At 35.0% G+C, this 16,604-nt stretch overlaps 1 protein-coding gene across 7 annotated transcripts in view; it reads left to right on the top strand.

Annotated features, from left to right (window-relative positions):
• The window catches only part of LOC125058330 (zinc finger protein 729-like), a 29,333-nt gene extending 12,921 nt beyond the window's left edge, over positions 1-16,412 (top strand). The window contains exons 5-6 of one of the 7 annotated variants that reach the window (XM_047662402.1): positions 7,037-8,242; positions 9,644-9,755. In XM_047662402.1, coding sequence (XP_047518358.1) covers positions 7,037-8,190 — 1,154 coding nt within the window. In that variant the 3' untranslated portion in view covers positions 8,191-8,242; positions 9,644-9,755. Of the gene's footprint in view, positions 1-174; positions 248-1,486; positions 5,737-7,036; positions 8,243-9,643; positions 10,918-14,442 lie in introns of those variants that run through there. The other 6 variants (XM_047662406.1, XM_047662405.1, XM_047662400.1 and 3 more) reach the window with 6 other exon arrangements.
• Positions 16,413-16,604: the final 192 nt, after the last annotated feature.

The raw sequence follows: 16,604 nt of genomic DNA, 5'->3' as shown, positions 1-16,604 counted from the left end.
ATAATAATGACAACGCAAGCTTTCTTAATATTGTAACACGAAACGTACGAGTGTACTCAATGAAATTTACCGTCGTACTGACGCGATTCGTATCGAGTGTGTAGTATACTAAAAAAATACCAGATAAATATCTCGATAAATATCACGATAAATATCGAGCGTGTAGCATTCGCCAATGAAATGTGGAGAATTTAACAATATCGAGTTAAAATCTTTTATTAATCATGTATTTATATTTGTCTTTTATTGATTTATTCCTTGACACATTTAAAGAAAAAACTTTTTAACCGGATTAAAGTTAAGTTTTTTTTTTTCTTTTCTTTAATCATGTATTTATGAAATGTTGGCAGTTTTTGTAATATTACTAGTTTGTGCTCGCTACTTTCGTTGCGTGCCTATAATAGCTAAATATAACCGTAAAATTTAAAACAAAGTCACATGTTTAATTAAAAATTACAGTCATGTCTATAAACAAAAACTTTATTGTTATTCGAATGAGTGAATGCTCCTGCTCAATGCTCCATGCTCCATTTAAAAAGTCACTTTCAGCTCGAGTTGTAATGACGACGGAGGCCTGTCAATAAAAAAACACGTGATTATTTATAAAACCAGAATATTTTTTTTTCCATTTAACTGTAATTACAATTATCTCTCTCATTTACCCTTGAACGAACGAATTTCTGTGAAGTTTAAATCAATTAATATTATTATGCCAGTTAAAGCTTTGTTCAGTCAAGGTCACACTGCTTAACAGTATTTAATTTACTTATATTATAACGTCTTATACTCGAAGGGATAGGCCACGAATCTCCACCTGCTATGGTCCTGACATGTTTCGATTCATCCACTTTCATGACATTTCTCGCTGGTGGGCTATGGGTACTTTTAACTTGTCCCTTCTGTAGTACCTCCTGGATAAGGTCCAGGTTTGACAAGGCCCACCCAACCCGTCTTCACCACGTTTGCCTATACCCTATTTAAATATGTTACAATAGTCTGAAATAAAAAAAAGGGTGCGTGTACTTATGTACGCGCGTAAGAGGTTATACTTCTTTAGTTCTTTGGCATTATTAAAAATAGTTTTTGATTGCATGCAAATAATTAATTACAATTAAATAATCAAAGACTGGAAAAGGAGTCATTATAGTCAATAAAGTTCAGTTTACATTTGAAAAATTAAATAAATAAATATTTATTATTATTCTCTTACATTAAGTGTAACATAAATTCTATTATTATTCGAATGTTGTTTTTAAATTATGTCCAATGCCGTAGCATCTTCCGTGGGCAATATCATTCTGTTAATTTTGTGTCACGGTGCGCGCGCATCGTAAAATTTCACTCTCATCAATTTTTCATAACGCACCTAAAGAAGTATGACTAAAAATTCGATCGCTGCATTATCGTATAAATGACACTTTTTATGGGACTAATTAGTAGTTTTTATATAATCAGAAAGTATCTGAAAAGAGTAATTTATTTTCAGATGATACTGATCCGAGACGTCCGCATCTACTCACACTCATCTATAATACTAGCGTTGTACCGTTTAAGGGACAAAATTCTTGCCTATTTTGCAATAAAACATTAGAATATGATGAATTAAATAAACATATAAAAACACACGCACCCGATGTTATAATGAATGCCAACATACCAGATGAAGTTAAAGTAGATGTTTCAGTAACAGTTTGTGAGAAATGCAATATTGTTTTCAAAAATTATGATAATCTCCGGCAACATTTGCTTAATGAGCATGCGTTTGTTGATTTTAACTTGAAACCGGTTAGGTTGACTTTAAGTTGCGATAACTGTAAGAAAGTTTTCACGTCTAAGTTAGGCTTGAAATATCATCTAAGTAGATGCAAATATTCCTCTAATAGAACAAAAGTGATTAAACAAAATATCGCTATCCTCCTTAACATGTCCACGGCGCTTCCTTTTAAATACTTTATGAATCGTTTTCGATGCTTTCATTGTTCTAAAGATTTCGTACAATTTGATTCACTCAAAGAACATTCTGTCAAAGAGCATCCGCATTGCGACTTGAAATCCAAATCTATGAAATTTCTTAAGGGACGTGATATTAGTTTGAAAATTGATATATCTAATTTGTCCTGCAAAGTATGTTCAGAAAACTACTCAGACGTTCCACCCCTAATTGATCACTTAATAGCTAAACATAAAGCGACCTATGACAAAACTGTAGAATATTTGCAATCGTTTAAAATTGCAAAGGATAGTATACCATGCCCATTTTGCTCGGACGTGTTCCAGTATTTCAGAAAACTGCTGGAGCATATTAATTTGTTACATTCTGTGGAGAATTTTGTTTGCGCTTACTGCGGTCAGACTTTCGGCAATAATTACAACTACCGCGCACACATATCGCGCTACCACAGACAAGATAGTGTCAAGTGTATGGAGTGCTCTACTGAGTTTCCTACCGTTCACAAACTATCCCGTCACAAAGCCAGAGTACATGGTGAGAAAATTTACCAATGTCAACAATGTGAGGATAAATTCGGGACGCAATATCTACTTAAAAAGCACGCAATACAAGCGCACAGTTCTGGCCATAAATGCATGTACTGTAACCGGGTGTTCACTATAAATTCTCATTTGCGAAATCATGTACGACGTCTGCATTTGAAGGAGAAGAATTTGGAGTGTAATATTTGTTCTGAGAGGTTTTTTGATAAGCCGCTGTTAAAAACGCATCTAGTCAAACATATTGGTGAGCGAAATTATCATTGTGATATCTGTGGGAAGCGGTTCTTGTGGAAGAAGAATTTGAGAGGCCATATGACCTCACACGACCAGATGAACTAGTTTTAATAATGCCAATAATAGAATTCTTCCTTTTAGCTTTTAATTATAATTAATGTTTTACATTACGTAATATTAATCAAGATTGCCACTGTTCCATGATCTCTTAGGACTGAGACAGCAACTAAAATGTAGAAATAAGTTATTTGCCGATAAAGAATTTATGTGTTTAACAAGAAACTTATGTGCTAAAAATTGGTGAAGGTTTTTCAAGAGGATTGAAGCAAGAATTTGTTTACAGATGAAAATCCGGAAGGCCTAGAGCCTTATACGTCTGAGAAGAGAAGGAAAAACTTGCAAATACTCTTCAACAACACAACGATAATACCATTTAAATGGCGAGGGAAATATTTGTGTTTCTATTGTGCTAATGACTATACGGATTACTCAGATTTAAAGAAACACATGAAATCGCACGGCCAATGCACAACACGGGACTACTCGCTCAAAGCAATCAAAGGAAACAGTATAGAAATTAAACTAGACATATCGGCTATTGAATGTGAAATCTGCAACGAACCTTTTACGAGTCGAAGTGAAATAGTCGATCACTTGATAGGAAAACACGATTTGGATTACGATAAAACAGTTGAAACGCCAATCTCAGAATTTCGGTTGGTGGATATGAAGTGCCAGTATTGTGAAAAGGATTTTTCCTACTTCGTCTATTTAAGGAGACATTTGAAGCTTGTGCACTCGCAAAATAATTTTGTTTGCGACGACTGTGGAGCCACGTTCAATAGTAAACGGGATTTGGCATTTCACCTCCACAATTTCCACAAATATGGAGGGTACCCGTGCGACGTGTGCGCAGATGTCTTCGATTCCAAAAACGCTTTGAAAAGTCACAAAAACAAAAATCATTTCAGAAAGTGCATATATTGTAATGGTAGCTTCGCGTCCTTTTCCTTGTTACAAAAGCATATCCAGAACGATCATTCCCAGTTTAAAAGTAATAAGTGTCCATTTTGTTCAAAAAAATGTCATTCAAAGCAAGGTGTCGGGCTGCACATAAAAAACTGTAAAATGAATATCCTACAAACGACTCCAGCTATGCTACCTTCTGAAAACGCTATAGAGCCGAAGAAAAAGCAAAATTTAACCCAAATTAGACGAAATATAATTAACGTATTAAATATGACATCAGTAGTACCTTTTAAATTCTTTGGCAAGTTTTCCTGCTTCTATTGCTCGTTACGGTTCACGGACTTTGAGGAACTCAAACAACATACGGCGTCCGAACATCCGTTTTGCGATTTAAACACGCCCAGTATTAAGAAATGTAAAGGCGAACGGACAACTGTCAAAATTGACATTTCCTCCCTCTCGTGTAGAATCTGCAGTCAACCAGCTGAACAATTCGAAGAACTGATCGATCATATTATAGCTAAACATAGTGCGTCCTACGATAAATCTGTTATTAGCTTTGAGCCGTTTCGTATTTATATCGACAAATGCTCTTGCACGCATTGTTCCAGCGTTTTTCGATATTTCACAACTTTACTGCGCCACTGCAACTCTGAGCATAGCAATACGTGCCACGTGTGTGATTCTTGCGGGAGGAGTTTTAAAAAGGTGTCAAATTTAACAGCGCACATTGCGCATACGCATAAAGGCGCTTGCGAGTGTGCTATATGCGGTATTCAGTATAGGAACCAGTGGTGTTTGAACCGGCATAACGCTAAATGCCATAATGCGAAGGATTTTAAGTGTCCTAACTGCAATGAGCAGTTTCAGTCGCCGTATCAAAGACAGAAGCATCTGATAAAAGTTCATGATATAGGGCATAAGTGTAGCTATTGTGGTAGAATGTTTACGAGGAATTCGTTCATGAGGGATCACATTAGACGGACCCATTTGAAGGAGAAAAATATGGAATGCTCAATTTGTGGGGAGAAATTTTTTGATAATCATCTGTTGAAGCTTCATATGGTGAAACATGAAGGTGTTAGGAAGTTCAGTTGCGCTGTATGTTGTAAATCGTTTATGCGACGTAGTAATTTGGCATCGCACATGGGTATGCACAAGAAATATGGGCACGTTAACGCTGAATAAATGTAAAAAATCGTCAAAAAGCATTTTGGTAGATAGCCTCGTTATTTGCATGTTCCCGCTAGCTCTTCTTTGAGCTATATCTTAGACGTGGCGCGCTGTCTTTTCATTTTACCTTAAGTTTATCAACTATTACTTAAATACCCTTCCACAACTGAGCGTTTCTTTAGGCAGTGTTTGCCGTGCACCACCACTTTATTGTATTTCCGAACCAATTCGCCTTAGGGTCCTTCATTCTTAAAAGGCCACGCCATCTGCCAATGTGAGTCCATAGGCGGCGGTTTTGAGCTTAGCAAGATATTTTTATATTAATTTTAATTTGTAGGCAAGTGCGTTACGTATGGCCATGCTCTGCTCAGCCAGAAGTTCTCACGTTAAGGTTTATTAAAATTTGTGGGTAGATGAAAAAATTCTGCTTTTGCAACGAATTTAAATATTTAATTCTCGACTATCAGGTATCTAATGAATCTATGTTGTGGGCTTTATTTAGTTACAAAAAAATTACATAGGGCCTTATCTACTTTTAAACTACCCTCAACTAAACTCGAAATTTAAAACTATTTGTAAGCGTAACTCAGTCTCACAAAGCCTATCACAAATGTGTTCTCTGAGAATGGTAAAGCACGCCGTTTGCTAATAAGTAAACCCTTTCGAGCTTTTATCAACGAAACTTATTAATTTTACTACTAATATGATAAAATAAAAGTGTTTATGAAAACGCTACTACTAATAATTGTGTATAAGGTCTTAGATATTAAATTTTAGTACATAAGCGAAAGTGTATAATTTATTTTTAACTTTGCTATATGATAATCAAATCTAGATAATTTGTATGTAAATAAAGATTTATAGAAATTCAAATGTTTTTCTAACACACCTTTAATAGTAGTTTATGCAACTGTCATATAATAGTCAACTGTCATTAAAATATGTGATACACGAGTGTTTTAATACCTAATTATATGCAGTTGCATACACTACTTTAATCTGTTCATTTAAAAATTTATTTAAGTGTTCAGCTGAAAATGTCTTGGCTTTCTTCCCTTAGATCCTTGTGATTTACGTATCAGAAATGATACAAGTTTTGAATATTTGGTAATATCAATTTCGTTATAAATACTCAGTGTACTTTTAATCATAGGGATACTCTTGTTTAATAAAATCCCAGAGGCTCTTTTATCTCTGACTTTTAATAAATTTAAGAAATGTAATAACGAAAAGCTGTGTAAAAAGGCTTACTATAAAGTTAACGATTATCTAGTTGATAAAAGGGCCTGGGACTAGTGCTAGATAGGCTACTTCTAATTAATTTGCGATATTTGTTTTAAAATAAGTGTTGTTTGATGATTTGCTATTTTAAAAGAGTACCGAGAGATTTTTACGCCGGCTTTTTTTCTCGGCCTACACCCTCTGTCTTCTTTGCCGATGAGTAGGGATGCCTACAAATTCAAATTTAATGACGTGGAATAAGTGATACCTGTATCTTATGTTCCATAATAAACATTTTTTTATTTTTATTTTCTTAGAATATTTAGACCATAAGGTCGAACACTTAAAGTAATCCGATAACTATTGTAAGTAGGCTAAAAAACGTTTTCGGAAAATGAGTTAGCCTTTTTGTTCATTTTCCAAGTCATAGTCTTGGTAACATTTGTCGTACGCTTTTCTTGAGTTTTCTGGCAAAAGAATATTCGTCAGTTTCGTTTCTGTTTCTAGAATGTCAATTTTTCATCGGTATCGTCGGTGTTGCTTGACATTTTTGCTACTAAAGTTTTATCCAACAAAATATTACTCAAATTCGTATGTACGAAATAGCGCCAATGGAAAAAGTCTGTTATTGGTCTATTGGCTCGGAACCAGCGCGGTCACCACAGATTATGTGTACTTAAAATGAATTGAAACCTTCTTTGTGGGGAGGTTTCAACGGGGTTGCATTATACTTTAATAATTAAAAAAATATTTTAAAGCATTGTTTTGTTTGTAGAATAATGCTTTAATTTAATTTTTTAATTTTCTTAAAGAAGTATGTATATAAAATATGAAAATAATAGTCTGTATTTCAAGAATAAGATTATATGAAATATATTTAGGAATCTATAATCAAATCATTAAGCTAGAAAGGAAGAAGAAATTCATGAGGGCTCATTCTTTACAGGAGACGTCGAAGACGGTCAAAAGAAAAACGAAATGGTGCAAAAACACTTGATCAAGAGACGAAACATCGAATATGTATTGCAATACAGCAATGCCACACCATTTCTCTTTTATAAAGGCAAATATAGGTGTTTCTTTTGCACTGAACCTATCAAAGATCCAGATATTTTAAGGGAACATACAAAAATCCACAAATTTGCTAATTTAGAGTTAATAATTTTCGATCGTACTAAAAGTAATAGAAATCGCGATGCAGCCGTCAAAATCGACATAACTAACCTGACTTGCGAGCTTTGTACTCAAATATTTGCCACGCTAGAACAACTCATTCACCACCTGATTATAGCACACGACGCCGAATATGATATGAGCGTCCCAAACTGTTTTCTTCCCTTCAAACTGGACAGAGATCAACCTACATGCTCAATATGCGACATGAAGTTCGTCTTCTTCGAATACCTCCTACGTCACGCTAACAAACATCATTTGTCCCACGATTATATATGCGATGTTTGCGGGACTAGTTTTCAAGGTGACAATCATTTGAGAATGCACAATCGTTATTATCACAGGGATGGAGGGTACACGTGTAATTATTGTGGGATAAGTCTGGAGACACTATCGAAGAAGTCGCTTCACGAGAAGAACGTGCATTTGGCGAATCTTCTAACGTGCCAATTCTGTCCGGAGATTTTCAAAAGTCCGTATTTTAAGAAGCTGCATCTGGCGAATGTTCACGGTGTGGCGGAAATGAGAATCCAATGTCCATATTGTCCGAAGATATTCCCCCAACAGAGTCTCATGTCCCGGCATATGCGGCGCGTTCATTTGCGGGAGAAAAATGTTGAGTGTCCAATATGTGGGGAGAGATTTTTTGGACCGTACGACGTGAAGCTGCATTTGCGTAAACATAATGGCGATAAGAATTTTATATGTACGATGTGCGGGAAGAAATTCGCTAAGAAGTCTAATTTGAATGCGCATTCAGTGGTTCATACTGGCAGAAAAGACCATACTTGTGCCGTTTGTGGAAAAGAATTTGCGCATAGGCCGAATTTGAGGTTGCATTATAAGACCCTCCATCCGGAGTACGTAGAAGATAAGGTTGAAGCAAGTATTGAATTCACACAAGTATCTGTGGATGAAACTGTTTGAAGAATTTCGATTAAATTTTACCTAATAAAAAGAAGTTTATCAGCACCTGTAGGTAATAATATGTATAATCCAAAATAATATTAACAATAACGCGTAATTCAATCCTCGCCTCGCATCATAATTTTTTACTAGAGGAATATCAAACACACACGCACACACACACCCTCTCCCCCACACACACACCCCCCTCCCCACGCCCAATTCGTTACATAATGACAAATTGTCGCTCGTCGACTCCCATACGTCAAAAATGTTCTCCCATACGTCATATGTGAGTCATAGTTCGCGCTAGGTCTCCTAATATTGCCGTTTGTTTTACGGTATAACTTACTTGGAAAACGATACTCATAAAAAACCGGTTCAGTAGTTTTTGAGTATTTTCGCATTTCTCCACGTGTATATAGGTATAATAAATAATGTTGAAACTTGTTGCTTTGGTTTTTGTATTGTTAAAATATATTTGTGGTATATTGGGGACACCTATTTATACCGTAACATAGATTTTTTTAAACCGGAGGTAGGATCGTCACCTTATTGATATTTGTAATTTTACATCTTAGTATTGTCTTTTATTGACATAATCTTTACACATTTAAAGAAAACACTTTTTTTACCGGATTGAAGTTATGTATATAAATTTACAATTACTTTACATAATTTTAAATTTAACCGACGTTTCGCGTGCTTTACAGCGTGCGTGGTGACTGAAGACAAAAGGTGTTAAATGTCGAAAAGTATCACAGCTGTAGATTATACATCTTATTTTATATTTAACTTATTATTTTCTTAAACTCATGTGCGTGACTACGCGGAGACAAGCATGAAACTAAAAGCATGTGGAGTTCATAGTCGAGACATTGTCTCTGCGTCTTAATGTTAATTATGGAGACCCGTACGTCAAAAACCAATTAGTTTTTACTACGGAAGTTATATCGCCAAGTCTTGTCCGACTGACTAAATCCCGGTTTTAAAATTGATAAAAAAAATCGGTTGTCTGTAAAGTCGGTTTACTGACGATAGTTGAACGTGACAACGTCATAAAAAAATATTGATGGGATGGTTGCATTTAAAAAAAAAATTAATTTGTTTGATAGGTATTTTGTATGGATATAGAGGAGGTAAATGGAAATCACAATTGAATTGATCAAGTTACATTTATTTGTACGCATAAATACAATTATGTCAATTTTAAATGGAACGCCTCAGAGTGAGGTTACGCCTCAGAGCGAGGTAACGCCGCATGAGTCATGTTTTTTCGTGCGTGCAGCCGGCTCCATCGAATTATAAGACGTTGTCACGTCAAAAATTAGGCAATTATCGCCGATAATTATTTGTTTCCGGCCCAAGTTCGTAATCAGTGACAAATATTCCAAAACAACTTATTGGTGAAAAATTATGTTCGATAACAAATAAGCATTTAACAGAAGAAATAACATCGGGCTTTTCGTTTCAGAACAAGAGGAGATACCGACATTTCAAGATTTTAAAATCGAAAAACCAGAACGGTTGACATCGAAGGAGAAACGCAATATAATGAGAAATAATGTGCTACAAGTTCTGATAAAGTCTACAGTTATGCCATTCCGATGGTTGAAAAGCTGCTACCGATGTTTTTACTGCTACGACATATTCACAGAACCATCAGAACTGAAAATGCACCAACACCAACACACAGGGGACGAAATAAAGGTGTCAACGATGAACAAATACTGGGAACAGGTCGTCTACATAGACATCTCAACGCTATCGTGTAAACTGTGTTCTGATGATATACCAGATTTGTACGAACTGATTAATCATTTAGTGGAGAAACATGGTGTTGTTTACAATAAAGATGTGGGTATTTGCATGATACCCTTCAAATTGGACAATTATTCCCTGAATTGTCTCACATGTGGTACCACGTTTTATACATTCGGTACATTGTTGCACCACACCAATAAAGATCACAAAGGCACTTCGGCGACGCTGTGCGAAATTTGCGGGCAGAATTTCAAAGACGCCAATCTTTTGCGTCTCCACGTGAAGGCGATACACGATAATAGTAGTTTGTTGTGTCAGGAGTGTGGGGAGAAGTTCGAGAGTCGATACAAATTGAAGAATCATCAGAAATATCAGCATGAGCTGGACAAGAAGAGATATAAGTGTCTTGTTTGTGATGAAACGTTTCGGTCGCATTACAAACGTTCGCGTCATATGGTTGAGGAGCATAAGAATAGGGAGGTGATAAAATGCCTTCATTGTCCGAAAACGTTCGTGTTTCGAAGTATGATGATGACGCATTTACGGGACGCGCACTTGAAGGTCCGAAACCACGTGTGCAGTGTCTGTGGTTGGAAGGCGTTCACGAGCCACAGACTAAAGAATCACATGTATAAACATAGCGGGGAGAAGAATTTCAGATGTGATGGTTGTGATAAGATGTTTACGACGAGAAAAATTATGAAAGCGCACTTTTCGCGAATGCATAAGGGTGTCCCGCTTAAGAATGTGTATGAAGAACAGTATCAGTACTGAATGCAGCGTTTGTTAAACGCGGATTCAGTCTTAGCCTAATAGCGTACTAGCGGCATTGACGCGCGACCCGGCCGCGAGGGTAGCGGCCAAAACCGAAAGAGATTACAAAGGGATTATTTCATGCATATTTTAACGACCTTAAACATATGATGACAAGTCATTTAATTGTTTGACGACTCATTGGTCTAGTGGTTAGTACCCCTGACTGCGAATCCATGGGTCCCGGGTTCGATCCCCGGCTGAGACGAACATCGATGTGATGAGCATTTGGTGTTGTGCTTAGGTCTTGGGTGTTTAAATATGTATTTATATGTATATCTATCTATAATATGTATGTATATCCGTTGCCTAGTACCCATAACACAAGCTTCACCAGCATAGCATGGGACCAGGTCAATTGGTGTGAATTGTCTTAAAAAAAAAATATATATATAATATATATATGTTGATATAATTAAATAAAGGACTCTAGGTGCAGGCTTTAGATTCCTAATCTCTCCTAATTATTTGTGGATGAGCAAGTCTTCGTTTGAAGGACTGTTAAGAAAATACGTCACGGCCGCCACGGTTAGTGCGCGCACACTCGTGTTTGGCCGCAGTTGCCAGCGACCCATCACGGGCCGCAGATGCGTCGCTTTGATCTCGCACGCGGCCATTTCAATAAATGCGGGATTTCATAATAATGAATCCATCTCGCTGACCGCTAGTTTGCTATTGCCCTTATGCGCTCTGATAGGATGGATGAAGTGTGAGATTCCGAACTGAGAATTAGCACGTACTGTGTCAAAATCCATCACTTACGCTTATATTTGTAATCAGAAACGTGCGATTGATTTACGCCAAGCGATGGAAATTGACGGCTTGAGCAAGAATAAGCTAGGAATGTCGCGCCAAAAAAAAAAATTGAAAAAAAATTGTACATAATTAAAAGTAATGTTAATTCTGTAGGATGTTACTGGGCCGCTAATAAATGCTAATAAATTTAAGAAATGTATTAAAGAAAAGCTGTGTAAAAAGGCTTACTATAAAGTTAACGATTATCTAGTTGATAAAAGGGCCTGGGACTAGTGCTAGACAGGCTACTTCTAATTAATTTGCGATAATTGTTTTAAAATAAGTGTTGTTTGATTATTTGCTATTTTAAAAGAGTACCGAGAGTTTTTACGCCGGCTTTTTTTTTCGGCCTACACCCTCTATCTTCTTTGCCGATGAGTAGGGATGCCTACAGATTCAAATTTAATGACATGGAATAAGTGATACATGTATCTTATGTTCCATAATAAACATATTTTATTGTATACTCTCCAATCGATGTTTTTGCAGTTTCGTTGAAATAAAGCCATAAATACGTTATTATATTTTATAGCTGCACATATTAGTAAAAGAGTTTTTTCTGCAATACCAAAACCAATAGAAACCAGACTTCGTTTGTCAAGAACGTCTTTCTGAATACTTCGACCGCCTTATCTGAATCTCAGCCATAGATTATACTGCTGGCACAATATGAAGGAAAGTCCAAAACATGACAAGCGGTTTTATTTTGTTTTAAATATAAATTTTAAAAAAAAAGCAAATTCCTGTTTATACAATATTTTTTTATTTATCCATAGGGAAAATGTAACATTCTAATAATAATTATACTTTTAAAGAAAAAACTTTTTAACCGGATTGAAGTTATGTATTATTATAAAATATAAATTTACAACTATTTAACATAATTTTTAATTTATCCGACGATTCGCGTGCTTTACAGCGTGCGTGGTCACCGTGACTGTGATACTTTTTGACATCCAACATCTTTTGTCTTCAGTTGTGTTAAATAGTTGTAAATTTATAATAATACATAACTTCAATCCGGTAAAAAAGTTTTTTCTTTAAATGTGTAAAGGTTATGTAAATCAAAGACAATACAATAATTATACTTTGTTTTCTCCCATGTAACATTAACAACAAACAATAAGATTACAGTTGAGAAGGTATTGGGAGACTGGTTTCCAAGCTAGAGAACCTGTGATATGGATAACCAGGCTTCCATTCCACAGCAAAGTCATTGAGTGGTAACAAAAGTTCATACATACAGAAAAACCAAACAAAACGAAGTTTGTAGAAATAAAGTTGTATGTGAGGGTGTGTGTATGTAAGTGTGTGATGATTGTACTTCATCACAATTCTTGCTAAATTACACTCTGATAAATATAACTCACGGAGACTCTTAATCTTCCTTCAGATTCAAGACTTAATGTGAATTATGACTAACGTTAAAATACAGAGTCAGGCGAGGCTTAGCAAGTCTCGTTCCTAAATCTCACCCTCAGAGACAAGACTTAGCGCTAAGCAACCGTATTTTACAACTCCCATGTGAAAAAATCGAATATATTTTTTATTTTTATGAGTCACGCTAACATCTATAATCTGCTTCATATCTCAAGTCACAATCTCATAAGCGCTGTCAAAAATGTAGGGATGTGAAAAAATAATCGATTTTTGTACGCGATTTTAATATTCAAAACAATCGATTAATAATCTTTTTATAATTGATAATCAATCATAATCAATTTTTCATCTGCCACCTTCCGACATAATGTCTGGTGTTTTATAACCCGGATCTCGAACTATTAGGGATATTTGATATACATCGAAGATGTATAGATATGCTCGATGCATTGATGTATTTTATAAAACATCGAAAGGTTGATAAAACCAGTTAATTTCACAAAAACTAAAGTTTTAATTGAACACTAATTAAAAGTAAAATACATAAATTTATTCAGCAGTACAAGTTTACAAAAGACAACAAAAATACTGCAATGTGCTACTAAAAAGGCATACACTCAGCATCTATCAAATTTCACCTAAAATCTATAAAAACAAGATTAGGTTAATTTTAATTTTGATTATTCTAACACTTTTATTTGTGTTTATATTTTCTATTGTTTATTTTTAATTAAGAAAACCATGAAAAATTAAATATTTAAGGTGTTCATTTTGAAATTATTTCAAAAATAGGAAAAAATCGATTTTTTTTATGCAGAATGTCACATCCCTACAATAATGTCAAACGTCATACAGAGATGGTTTGACAGCTCCTAAAAGTAGATTTAAGTTTGAAGTTGTATAATAAATCTCGTTTTTATATGTCCAATCAAGTGAAATATTCGTATATTATGCAATAAGATTATTGTATTCAAACGCATAAGGCCATGTAAATATTATAAGGTATTAATAAAAAGCACAAAGTTATCAGGCATTTTATTTAAAACAAACCCTTACTAGATATATCAAACAACAGGTTTTGACACTAGGTTTTACTCAAGATGTATAAATACTAGAGCAGGGGCCTCATAGCCTAGCGGTCTTATTAAGTGGCAGCTATGTGAGGGGTACCGGGTTCGATTCCCGGTTCGAGGGCAAGTTTTAATTTAATTTTGTTCTCGGCCTTTGGGAGGGTTGTGCGGTACCGGGCGAGTGCCTAAACCGTACATGGAGGACACGGTCGAATTTCTAAAGACAAGCACACGAATTATAAAAAATCCTATAATTGACGCTGGCTTATGCACAAATCGTGCCAGAGCCATAAAAAAAAAATACTAGAGCATTTGCGCACGACAGCTACAAGCACTCGGCCACTCAAACTCAAAATATAGTTCATGACAATTTAATCAATGTGTGTTATAAATTATTACGTGCGACCATTATCTTCTGAATTTATTTTTTAAATAATATTTGTCATTTCAGAACTGGAAAGCGAAGATTCAAGAAGAGACGAGGAGAAATTCGAGTTAATCAGAAATAATATTAAACAAGTTCTGTTAAATTCAAACATTATGCCGTTTCGATGGTTAAAGACGTGCTTTCGATGCTTTTTTTGCTATGAAATGTTTGAGTCACCTGACCAGTTAAAAATCCACCAAGCCACTCATTCACCTGAAGATATTTATAAAACTATATCTAATTATTACGAAGAAACAGTATTTGTTGATATAACAAATATTATATGCAAACTGTGCAAAGCAGTCATAGACAATTTGCATAGCTTAATTAATCATTTAGTCGAAAATCACGCGATGACATTTCACAATAATATAAGTCTCATTCCTTTTAGGCTAGACAGCTGTCAATGTGTCATTTGTAGTTCTCAATTTTTGTCACACGGCGGAGTCGTTTCGCATATGATGAAAAAGCATAGACATTTTTTAAAACTCCATTGTGACACTTGCCAGACTCGTTTTAGTAACTCTAATGACGTCTGCATTCATTTAAAGGGTGATATTGAAGATACAGTTTCATGTATGGATTGTAATAAAAGTTTTAGTGAGGAAATATTGCAGGAACATATGAAATGTGTTCATAATAAGCGGTACAGATGCTCAGCTTGTGGTGAGTTTTTTAGGACTCATTACCAAAGATCTTTACATATGGCATCTGTGCACAAAAGAAGGGATTTAATTAAATGCCTACAGTGCCCACAGTCGTTCATCTTTCAAAGTATTCTACGAAGGCATGTAAAACAAAGGCATTTGAAGGAAAAGAATGTTATTTGTCACATCTGTGGCTTTAAGACGTACGGACAGCATGAGTTAAAAGCACATTTAGTAAAACACGCAAATACCAAAGATTATAAGTGTTTAAACTGTGAAAAAATGTTCAAAAGTAAAAAGAATATGCGGCAACATTGTATTAAAAGTCATCAATAAACTATAGAACAATTTGAGTAACTTTTATTCATATGATAAATACAACTATCTATTTTATAAACGTCAAAGCGATTAACAACGTAATTTAAAGGCTTCATAAACAGGTGAATTAAAGTTTGAATGTCTTTTTTTTTATGTAATAGGCAAACGGGCAGGAGGCTTACCTGATGTTAAGTGATACCACCGCCCATGGACACTCACAATGCCAGAAGGCTCGCAAGTGCGTTGCCGGCCTTTCAAGAATTGGTACGCTCTTTTCTTGAAGGACCCTAAGTAGAATTGGTTCGGAAATACTTCTGTGGGCAGCTGGTCTTTATTAACGTGTTGACGATGTTTTTTTCAAGTAAAAGGAATAATGTCGATGGTAACACATGCAGTACCTACGTCCACGTTTTATAATACCGAGAATATATCAATTGAGAAAAAACTTACAAAGCTCAGTGGAAAATATATAGATAATACTGGTTCATTACATCTCATTCACGTATATTTGTATAATAAGGTTTCATTATTCATACGAAGCTCGGTATTTTTATTTTCGATTTTGGAACCATTCATTTTATCTTCATTCGTATATTCTATTACTGACATTGACTTTTTATTTATTTAGAATAATCCTATTTTTTAAATACGGACCTAATCAAAGCTGGATATTTGGCTTACCTAGTAGGCAATCGCCGCTTTGTAACATATACACACATACACACACCCTCGCATACGCCCATACAACTTTATTTGTACTAACTTCTAATAAGTTGACTGTTTTGTTTTTCTTTCTTTATTTATTTAAATTGTTAATTTATTTAATTGTTAATTAATTTGTAATTGTTAATTTGTTTGCCTTCTCATATATGTATGTACTTTTTGTAACCACTCAATATGACTATGCTGTGGAATGGAAGCCTGGTTATCCATATCACAGGTTCTTACCTAGTTTGGAAACCAGTCTCCCAATGCCTTCTCAACTGTAATCTTATTGTTTGTTGTAAATGTTATATGGGAGAAAATAAATTATTATTATTATTATACCCCTATACCTGGCTATTATTAACACGAAATGGCCGACTTCTCACTGCCGTGAAAACTATGTAACAGTAGCTAGTTCATCTCCGTTAAAAATCTATTTACTTAATTTTAGATAATTTATAAATACGGCACTGCAATTGACTACTAATGAAAATCTATCAAAACACAAATATAGAA

The sequence above is a fragment of the Pieris napi genome, chromosome 18 (assembly GCF_905475465.1).
Source record: "Pieris napi chromosome 18, ilPieNapi1.2, whole genome shotgun sequence".
NCBI lineage: Eukaryota > Metazoa > Arthropoda > Insecta > Lepidoptera > Pieridae > Pieris > Pieris napi.
This window is presented reverse-complemented; position numbering and strand designations above follow the sequence as displayed.